We start from the raw sequence: 11,710 nt of genomic DNA on the forward strand, positions 1-11,710 counted from the left end.
CAGAGGGATGAACCCCATTGAGTTCATCGATGAAGCCCTGACCATTCTGTGAGCACCGCTGGTCCTGCCCCTGCCCTGGCATCTAGATGCAAGTCACTAGCTACGTGGAAAGAAGAAAGCTAAGGAAAGTTTCTCCTTCCCATCTCTTTTACATTAAACACATTTCCAGAAGCTGATATTCTTGTTTCCTGGGAGTTTACAATGATATTTCTGCTAACCTGTTTATGTTCCTTCCAAAGCTCTTCCTCCAGAAACGTGTTCGATTGCACGTGTTCTTCACATCTTTACTTCCAGTCACCGCCTCCTGCATTTTTCAGCTTGTGAACAGGTTTCCCTTATCAACTAATGGAAGATACAACCACTGGAAATCTGCCTTTATAGACTATCACAGTTGCCAACTCTCAGTTTTAATAGGAAAATATTTTTCAGCTTCTCATTTAAGGCATGTACTTTCCTATATCTCCTACATCACAAGTTTTCCCTTCTGAGGTGGTTTATCATCAATGACATAGGGAAATCATATATAATGCGAGATTTCCAACAACCACCTGGGAATTCTGACCCGCTCCTCTAGCGACAGCCATGGAAAACATTTCTTAAATGGAAAACTCTGCCAGTCACTGCTGCAGGGCACTTGTTAATAGATCCTACCAGAACAGGATGTTCCTGGGAGATAATAATTTTTCTCCGACGCTCAGAAATCTTTTCTAAATAAGCAGTGTCACCATGGATGCCAATCACAAATGTGCAGCGTAAAGATGTAATTACAAAATGACAGTTGTATGGACTGTGCATGCTGAGCCAAATCCCCTCTCGGCATTCATCCCCAGTAGCCGGGCTGTGATTGTTCGTGGCACATCAGCATCCCAGGCTCCAAACAGCTCTCACCACTATTCAGATGCCCAGTAGGACCCTGCCTGTTCCCCAAAGAGTTCACTACCTACGCAGGCAATCAGACTAACAGCGGAACAGTCAGAATAAAACCTGGCTTAGAAATGAGCAATTTAGATCAGAAATTAAACATTTTCCAAGATTATAAAGGAATTAGGTGGCAAAAGTAGTAACATGCCTTACAGGATGTCAAAGTTGAAGTCTATGACCCTTAATGAGTATAGTGAACAGGAGTTTTAAGCACCCAATAGGGTACTGTGCAGAAATCATGACTTATCAGTGCAGTTTGGAGAATGAGCAAAAGCCACTTCACAACCAGGTAAGGTCCTGTATCAGGCCTGGTACTTTTATTAGTTTCCAGAACAACTACGGAGTGCATCATGCCAAGCGGTATGGAAATAATACAATCCAAACATCACGGTCATTCCCACAGTCTAGACAGTCTCCTCTCGCAGGACACGCAAGCAAGTCTGATCACCAGTTCCAGACTCTGAAAACTATGTCATGAGATCTTCATTATGAAAGATCCCATAAAATATCAAAAGATGCCTTATCACAATGCAATGGACGCAGAGCCAAAACACACACTGTATATAAAAGCAAACTCCTGACAAAGCAAAAATTGAATTCAAGTTTGAGACTGGAGTCGGAAGGGAAAAGAAAGAAACAATCACAGTTGCTAGCTCGAACTATATGAATCTATACAAAGCTATGTAAGTCCAATATAGGAAAACAGTATTTCCTTACTATGTGTTAATATTTCCTTTAAATCTTGAACAGAAGTTGCAGTTGCAGAGAGGGGTGATTACTTTTCAAGAGGGGGGAAAAAAAAAAAAAAAAATCAAAAACCAACTAATCCAATGGTGCTTAATGGCACAAAGAATATTGCCAAGTTCACATCTTGCTCGGATGAGCCGCGAATGGTTTTCATGTCCACCTGCAAAGTGTTTAGTGGTTGGCAAGGGGCCTATACTTTTTCCCAGTTTCTGCTCTCTCTCTTTTACTCACCTCCAACAGACTTTCTGTACATATATATACACACACACACACATATATATGTTTTGTCTCTGCCCAGAGGGACCTGGACAAGGCAACAGCACCTTACCATGCTGTCTTGGTGCCACGGAGCAATCATGGTTCAGGAATCCATTGCGCTCAATGCTGAACAAAGACTTGTTGCATTAATGAGTTTTTACTCTAACGCGAGGCAATCCAAAGCATTGCTCGAGCCGACTCATTCCAAGGGTCAGTGCCGACTTCACGGTACAAGTTTCGAGAGTACTGCACTCATTTAAATAAATGGGCATTTAATGGAAGCAGCACAACTGAGCAATACTCTTGGTACATAAATTTTGTCCTTCCTTATACAGAAATTTTCTCTCCCATTTGGGGAAAAAGGTCATATTTCTGGACCCAGACAAAAACCTCCAGGTTTGCGCAGGGACTAGTGCCACATATCACAAAAAATAAAAATCGTTAGAGCGATATTTAAGTTCACCTTTAGATGACAACAACGACGAAGAAACTAAAGACCGTACTCCCTGTCCAGCAGTGGAAATGCTCACCCGCACTGATAGGCTTCATTAGACTGAGGTGAATTTGGGGAGCTGGTATTTCTGTACCATCGTGTCCTCTCTGCCTTTCTTTAGCTACACTTTACATGAGAAATCAGTAATGAGCCCAAATCACCAGAGTGCAACATTTAACGCACCCCATAGAACCCCTGGAAGAGCTTATACAAAGATGAAAACAATGGGAAAAGGCTGGAATTGTTGCCGTGGATATTGTAAATCAACCAACTCAAACCAGTAAGACAAGAGTTTTTATTTGGTCTTACAAGTGGGTCTACAAGATGTAAGAGCAAAACCTAAAAATACTAGATGATAGGTTTATTTTTTAAAAATATGCATGTACAAAGTCTTAAGATAAATTGATAGATTTTTCTTCTATTCCCAGAACTAAAACATGCTAAACCTTTTAGATGGAAGTTACAGTTGCTGGTAAGTCTTATGAATACTACACTAACAGTTTAACGAATGTCCACAAAAAAAAAAGTACTTATTTCTTTTACTTGTAATATGCTAATTTCCCCAGCTACTTAAAATAAAAAAAAAGTTGCAAGACCAAGTATATCACAGCAGTTTCACTACTATTGATCTGTATAAATTTACCTTCCTAGTTTGCATACAATTCAAATTGTTGGCCCAGTGCATACATTCACCTTTCCTCTTCAGAGCCTCAGACGTTGTGACTAATTCTGTCCTAGTCGAGATCCCTTTCTTGCATTAGATAAAACCCGAGCATAATCGTTCTGCCTCTTCAGCCTGCAGATCGGTGGCTCTATTCAGGTCATCCTTGCAAAAATATTAATCCAGGGAGCATGTGGTTTCCTCCACTCAACTCCTGCCATTGCCTGGAGGAGCTCAGGATTGCAGAGCTTAACCTTTGATATGAAAATGGCTGCAATTCACTGTTATTAGTGCATGGGCACATCACTCCTATTAGGCAGCGAGGCATTGCCTAGGGCGGGATACATCTGTTTCTAGTCATCAAGCAGGATTTGCTTCACGCTGCAGCCAAGTGCCCCTGCGATATTACACACACCCATGGATACTGCAGCATCCCCTGCCTCCCTTACCTAACGTATAAATGCCAAGTTCTACTTGAGGGCAATTTACTTGATATGACATACTTTCTACGGATTGCCTCTGTTTTACTTTGAGACCGCATATAAATACATTTTAATGTATTTTTTCATGTGTTCAGTGATTCTTACAAAGTTCTATTTGACTCTTTTTCTTTATGCCAATTAAATACTTGCAGAAACCTGTTGAAGAGACAGACCCCGCCAGTGAGTTCCAGCTGAGGGACGAAACTTATTTCTGCTCCTTAGGATATAAGCAATGCTCCTCCTTGCAGTGCCAGTACCTGCGACAACATCCTCGGCGAGCAGAGCAAGAAAACACCAAACCCAAGGACAGGGTATCACCGCCTTTGCGACGGCAAGTACCAAGAGGCCCTTCAAAGCCCTGTGTATTTTAAAATACTGCAGCTAATACCTTCCAATGCCACAAAACTCCCAGTGAAGCCAAAAAGCGTGTTCATTTTCCAGCAGGGCTGTGGAGGTGGGTGGCGATTCCAATGGCTGCAGCTCCCTCTCCTGGTGCAAAACCCCAGCCGGGGAGGCACCGGCCACAGCATCCGGCACCTTCCCCGGCTGCTCACACCACCTCTGACACTGCAGACAACAGGGGCATGGAAGTAAATTGATTTTTAACGATTTGTTGTGTAATCTGATGAATAAACTGGACTGAAATTAATTAATCAGGAAAGAGCAATGCTGGTTTGGAGAGGGAGAGGATTCTGAGCAGAAGCAATCAGACTCTGGGGACTTCTGTTTCGGGAAGAGCGAGCAACTGGGTTTATTTTTTTTTTTTCCAATGGAAAATGACTGTTGAAAGGTCTCAGCAAGTTTAAGTCATAGAGAATCCTTAGATTCATAAAAGGCTTAAAATACAAAACCTGAAAATGTCTACATATTTACAAATTTGAAGCAAGCAACAAAAAATACTCAGAATACAAGAACTAAAAAAATAATAATAAAAAAATCTTTTCTGTTAAAACCACTTATGATAAAACTGCAAAGCTGCGAATGAGGATATTTGGGCTAATGACATATGAACAATTAATGAGGTCCAGGAGCACTAAACTAGGCTTGTAAAGGATTTCAGTAAACATTATTGATGCTACTGAGTTTCCGTGAGGCCTGTATGATGAAGTTTCTAAGAAAAACGAGCTAGACAGTATGACTAGCTGTGTATAAATACACAGCTTCACAGACAAGACCGCACACAGTCAGACTGCTTCTTTCTGCTTTAGGATATTTAATATTCAAACAGACATTTTAAAACAGTGACTTTGCCTCTCTGTCTCTGCTGCCTTCTAATTAAAGTACAGATAGATGTTTTCATAGACGTAAGGACCCAGAAGTTGGGAAAGACAATTTAGCCTTTTGTACCTCATCTTTAACACTTCATTTATTACTAAATATCACCTATTTTTGAATGACCTGGGTGCTTCTGCAGCAACAGCCCGCCCAGCTGCTGGAGGCGATTGCAGAGATTCATCACGGCGGTGACAAAGTCCCCGCGTGCTAGTGGCAGGACATTGTGCTGCCATCTGCAAGAGCTCAGCTCACGAGCAACCTCAGGATTCCCCCTCCTCCGTGAAAACAAGGCACATAGTGCAGATGTTAGGAGCTGGGCTTCTGACCATGCTGCCCCTGCTCCTTTTCAGAGGGCTCCCTGCCAGCTGATTGATGGGGCTGCATTAACATCAGCTGTGGTGACCACAGAGCCGGGCTGGTGGCCCAAGACCGAGCACTCTGGCGGTGCTGAGAGCCAGGAGAGGTAAATGCAGCTCCTGGGAGAGGTGAGAAAAAAAGCACAATTTCCTACAATCATGGGCTGACACTATAATTCTCCATTTTCAGCTTCCTACAAAAAGAGATGGAGATTTGACTTTCTATTTTCAACTTCATTTCACTCAGCTCAACAAAGCATCGTCAAGCTGGGGTCTCATGTCCTCTTTCTTGTCATCAAAAACTAGCAGGCACATTAAAAGTCTATATTTGAGTGAAAGAGCAAACAACTAAAATTACATACAAACCAGCCCGGAGTTTGGAAAAGCAGAGAATATGATAAGACCTTCTACTGAATTTAATACGATTTCAATCAAGACCTTTTCTGCACTTCAACACACCCGCCTCCATGTGAACGCTCTGGTTTGGCAGCGCATGATGAGGAGAAGCAGCAGAGATCTTTTCAGAGCTGATTACATTACGACTTGGGTTTCAATCTAGAAAAAAGACCGGCTTGCACTTCCTGTGGCTTTAAAAGAGGCAATTACATATATCTAAACACATTACATTTAAGAAAGTTGTAACAAGGAGAAGTGACTCTGTTCCTAGTAATAGTGGGATATCTTACTGACGGTGCGATTTTTTTTCTGCCTTTCCTTTTTACTTCTTCCACTCTTTATTTAAAAACTTGCAGTCTCTACTGTTTTATAGCAAAAACTGTTTGTAAAGCAAGAATTGTGCTGATCACGTCAAAACTCATTAATATAACTTGTTTTTCCATTATTAGCACCATCTGAGCCTGTTGAAAGCCTTAACCAGGGCTTTAATTTTTCCACAGAGAGCTTTAAATTAATTAGTGGTTTACATGCTAACAAAGAATCTGATACATCCATAAATCAATCTAATGCAGAAGGATTACCAGAGGGTGGAAACCTATTCAGTGGGGACCTCACATTCACTTAACACGGTGGGTTTTTAACAAAAGGGTGCAGGTGTGGAATAGATGGGTACCGGGAAGAGCCCCCAGTCATCACTTTGCATCACTTAAAGACGCAGCAGGACACACGGTAAATCAGAGCCTCGGGCCCACCCTAAGTGAAATCCATGTAGATATAAAAGGCAATATCATCCCACTTTAACCTTCACAGCTAAATTGCCAGAGTGGTACAATTTCTTTTGTGTAGCTTACAGGCCACTGAACTAATGGAAAATGCAGTAGAACTAAGGGATTTGGATGCAGAAGTACTAACTAACAAAACTGTGTAACATATATGTAAATAAAGGTATCGAATATATTTAAAATAGCATTTTTTCTGGGTAATTATTGAATTAATAAATTTATTCAAATATGACATAATTGTGCAAACTTTTGGTCCATTTCAGGTTTTTAATCTAGGTTGTTGCTAACACAACATTTAGTATGCCACCAGAATTCTGCTCTATAACTGTGGCAACATTTTTCTCGTATTTTTCATAACCTGGTGCTATTCACGGTTAAGAATATTTCACAAAAAATAACACTTTTCCTGGTCTTTTTCTGTGTCCTAAAGGTTCGAAGTCATGGACTTAAGATTGAAAAAAAAACCAACCAAACCACCACAAATGAAACAAAAACCCACACAAAACAAACAAAAAAAACCCCACCAAACCACACACAAAAAACAACCTTTGATGACTAAAGCGGTTTTCAGTCTTCACTGTGTTTTGAAATAAATCTGTGATGTATTTTGAAAGCTGCTCATTTTAATAATGGAATCTCTGTCACCACAGACACCTGCACAGTTCTCCATCAAATGTAGCACGAACTGCACACGCATGAAGTAATCACCTTCTCTGCCTTTACAAAAATGTAAAATATCTTTGATGAGTCAAAAGAAACATGACTAAGAAAATTCCCAACACACACATTGAGCAATTAAAGGCCATAAGCGGTAGGAAGAGCCACCTGGCAATCTGGGCTCAGTGCTGCTGAAACTTTCAGTAGATGGATTGGCAGTAGCATAATTGTGCATTTTGATAACGAATAATCAATATTTACTGATGGTGGTTCATTAAATAAAGAAACCTGAGCAATTGTCAGGTATTCCCAGCCTACATTTATTCATTCTCCTAATTCAAATCATTTAAAAATACATATTCAGTCCTATAGATGAGGTATCAGATTTTCCATGTAACCACATGGAAAAAACATATTACAGGTTATTAATATATTTATGGTCATAAACATTTATCTTGCAATGAAGTATTCTTCATTTAATGTTTTCTAGTACCATCCAATAAATATCTACTTCCAATAATAAATCATTCATGAAAAAAGTAACTCTGGGACATATTAAAAAATACATTTCTTACAGGGAGTGCTGTGGGGCAGACACACCGGTATCATATACAATACATACTGTCTGATCTTCAACCTCAGCTGAAGTCTTCTCAGAAAAACATCTCCTCATAAAACACATTTCATCATCACTCACCATATGTTATTTATACACATGTACGAACCCGTTTCTGAGCAAAAATACCACAGCTTAAATAGTTTCTACAGCACATGCACCATATCTATTTTTCGTTATTGATTTTATGTATGCATGCGCCTCGCCGCAGCGGTTTCTGTGACGGTGGGCAAACACGAGCACTGGGAGCCTTCCCTGCTCATCACTTCCAAGGACCACAAGCAAAAAGGCAAGAGCTGGCTGCAGGTTAATGCAAAGGCTACCCGACAACTACAGGTAAACAAATCCTAAATAGCATATTCTCCCCCCCAATTTGTGCTAAGAAGGCATTACGGGAACGTATCCACAGCTTTCTCGTGCTGTGATCAGAAAGGTGCCAAAGGGGAAGCAGGAAGGTCGGGGCAGACCCACCGCGTCGTGTGTCCCTCCAGCGCGCACAGGGACAGGCACACGCTCCCCGCCCACCCTAAGAACAGGTGCGGGTCGACATAATGTGGTCACCTCTTACCCTCATGAGCCATCTGTGACCACAAAACCCGAATAAAACGCATTTTTGAAAAGAAGCAAGGAACAGTAGTGCGGTGTTAAATGAGGTGCCCTCCCGCGAGAAGAGGCTTGTGTGACGTTTTGCGGAGCTCCGGGACACGGGGTGGCAGCGGGGTGGCAGCGCGGCCCCTGTGGCTCTCTGCCTTCACATCAGGATAAAAAAGCTCTCCACAAGACCGAGAAAGGCATTAAAGGTGGCAGGTGCTGTACCTGCGCTCTTCCCAAATGAAGGAGTTAGTTCACTGAAAACCTTCATGCCAGTCTATTAGAAGTAGCACAACAAACGAAGAACAAAACAGGAGTAAGCAAAGGCAGTTAGCTAATTAGTGATTAAATAAAGCCGTGGCCTGTCGCTGGTAGGGGAGCTGCAGGGGCTGCCACCCCTTTTATCCAGGGTCGCAGGCGGTGACAGCGCAGCGGAGCCCTCGGGCGCCCTGCGGCCAGCTGGGCCTGCCCGGCCCCTGGCCACCAGCCCCGGAGGGCCCCGAGCCGTCCTGGGGGGACGTCAGTCACACCAAAGAGCAGCACATGCGATTCGGTACCCTGCGGGCCTGCTGCTGGCAGCCAGCGCTGCTCCGGAGGAAGCCTTGCCGTTCGCCAAAGGCTTGCTTGCTCAGAATCCCTCAGCGAAATTTCGCTGTGAATCTTTCCGAAGTGTTTGCCCCGCATCTGGTGTGTGTCTCAGGCTCCTTGCTGCACGCCCCGAGAACGCGGCCGACATGAGTTACTTCATCTCTGGCCTCCCCTGTGTTCAAATACTCCATCTCCTGGACCCTTACTGCTCCCGTGCCCCTCACGGCCAAGCAAGTTCATTAATGTTAATTAATAACTGCTGTGTTTCATATTAAAATCACCGGTTCTGAGCTCTGAGACACAAAGAATTTTCCACACATCAACAGCTTCAAAGCAACTGTCTCTATGGGCACACTTGTCCTCAGCCATAGTTGTAGGATAGCTGTGGAAATTACCCCTCTGGGAAGAGGGGAAAAACTACCTAGTATTTACCTTGGGGGAAGATTGTGCCCCCAGAGAGCTACCTATCAGCTCCTAATGGGTTACAACACTCGGCCTCTCAACAAATTATACGAAATTACCCTCTGGTTAGCAGGGCTGTCTGATTAATCCCCCAAGCCCATAGTACGAGGGAGAAGAAGTGCCTGACCCTCACGAGATGAGACCACCAGGTGGGTGCATATACCAGCAGCATTACCAGGTCTAGAAGGTTAATCAATATTGCTCATTTCATAAAGTCTTGGATTATCTCACTAAGTATATTTTACACTCAATATATTATATTATTTCTATGCCTTCAGGGGAAAGCTAGTTTAAAAAAATTAAAGGAAACATTTCAAATATATATACTATACAGATTTTGAAAATTGTTTACGCTGAGAACTAGAATGGAATTGCAAAAACCAATGCCTGATCTTTGCTATTCCTCCTCAGGCAAAATTCCTCCTGGAGGCAGCAGGGGCTTTATCTCAGTCACAGACTCTGAGATTATGGCTTCACTTGATAAATTTGTTTTTCAGTTCCTCCAGGACTTCTGCCTTAAAGCACACACATTACCCAGTGGCCAGTCTTCCCGACTGCTTAAACCCCATCTCAAAGTCTTCTGGTGGCCACCCCAACCACACCGCAGACCCACGATGGGGGCGGTGGGATGGGAGAGGGCAGCGGCTCCCGTGGCCAAGCTGGGCACCCTGCGGGGGCTCGGGGCACATCAGCAATATTTGCCTCAGCAAACCCTACTCGTCTCTTTCACTGCGAGGCATTTAGACCCCCTAGAAGCCCCTGTCCCAGCAGAGGCCCCTGCAAGGCACACCCAGCTCTGCTGAAGCTGCCGTGAGAGCTATGGATTCATGGCAGGTTTATCCTACCTGGCACTTAGGTTTCTCCAGATCTCATTTCATTGTATTAATCACCAATAACAATTTATAAAATGCCCTCACTGGAGGCAGGAGGGATTTTAAGGACCCCACATCACATAGCTAGTGGAGTATCTGCTCCCCAGACACCCTCTACAGCTTCTCCCCACTAAGTTAAACAAACTTTGGACCAATGCTTTCATAGCCAACCACACAACTCAAATCAGTAGCAGCTTCATGAGAACATTCAAGGGGACTGGTTTGGGTTTTAAGGTTTTTGAACCAGTCTGCTTTATCCCATGGAAGCCTAAGACATTTTATCTGAAGACAGGGACAAACAAACTCCTTAACAGATGGGAAGAGTTCCTTAGACATTAAGTAATTAAGCACGCTTAGCACATATTGGCTCCTAAAGAAAATCGTAGAGATAAGGCACTCTATAAATTGAGATTTGCGGTTAACCAAAAATCTGCCATTTCAAGTTTTGCTCACAAGCCTAATCTCACAAATCGCTACATGAAAAATGAAGATATAAGGAACATTACATGATTTACAAAATTATCAGATCGAGGGGGCTTTTTAAGTTTCCATGCTTGCATTCTTCCATTTTCCTGCAGTTGGCTAAGGGCTAACAGGCAAGTAAACCTACTGCATTTTGATCTAAAATTGCTTTCTGTGCTTGCCTTGCTTCCAATTCCAGTAAGGACCATCAGTAGGGAAAAAGAAATGGCTTTTCCCTACCGCAGCTCTTCCAAGGAAGCCAAGATAGAGCCTTGGATTTCCTCAGATCTATGAATACATCATTGGCAACCCATCATTATGTCCAAGACAGCCTTAATGCTTCGGTGACTGTCTTCTGCAAGATGAAAGGTGCCTAAGGCCTGAAGTAGTAAGATGAGAATTGCAAAGCAGCGAGTTGCCGCAGCTTACCATTGCTCCTTCACTCCGACTTTGTGCAACTTCTCGCTGCAGCCGAGCCACAGACAGCTTCTCCCTGCAGAAAGAAGAAAAGCGTGTGAATAGCAGTTCATTTTTGACCGGTGGAGAGAACGCAACGCGTCCTCATCAGGGTGGCATTCCTTCGCATCGCTGGGGTAACCCTCCCGGCAGCCCCGCTCTCCTCGCCATGGTCCTTTGCAATATTTAGCGTCTGCATTATTGTTATATTTTGTGGCAGTTTGACAGAACTGTCAGTAAATCAACTGCATCTAAACATCATTTGCTCCATTCAAACAACAAAGTAGCTCATCGCCCTGGCAATATGGAAACAGACCGCGCAAATCAGATCGTGTTATTTATTCTCCTACGGCCTTGCACATGGGCTTTGTTCCGTATAATATTAACACAAGCTAGAAGGCTGTTAGATCATCAATAAATGTATGCATAAAAATGTAATTTTAAAAGACTATTCAATTCCTTAACATATTGTGCTGCATTTTGCAACTACTGAATTATTAGATTAGGTTTTTTTTAATCAGCCTTTTTTCATACAAGGTCCTTGCCCAAATGTTTGGCTCAACTGAAGTAACAATTCATTTGCTTAATTAAGGATTTGGCTATTACAAGACACTTTCATCTGAAAAGTTGTAAGA

General features: G+C 42.8%; 1 protein-coding gene across 1 annotated transcript in view; it reads right to left on the bottom strand.

Annotated features, from left to right (window-relative positions):
- Nucleotides 1-11,110, bottom strand: part of NCKAP5 (NCK associated protein 5) — a 215,943-nt gene extending 204,833 nt beyond the window's left edge. The window contains exon 1 of the mRNA XM_065637690.1: nucleotides 11,049-11,110. Within this exon, the coding sequence (XP_065493762.1) occupies nucleotides 11,049-11,051 (3 nt within the window). The 5' untranslated portion in view covers nucleotides 11,052-11,110. The remainder of the gene's footprint in view (nucleotides 1-11,048) is intronic.
- Nucleotides 11,111-11,710: the final 600 nt, after the last annotated feature.

Source organism: Caloenas nicobarica, chromosome 6 (genome assembly GCF_036013445.1).
Source record: "Caloenas nicobarica isolate bCalNic1 chromosome 6, bCalNic1.hap1, whole genome shotgun sequence".
Classification (NCBI taxonomy): Eukaryota; Metazoa; Chordata; class Aves; order Columbiformes; family Columbidae; genus Caloenas; species Caloenas nicobarica.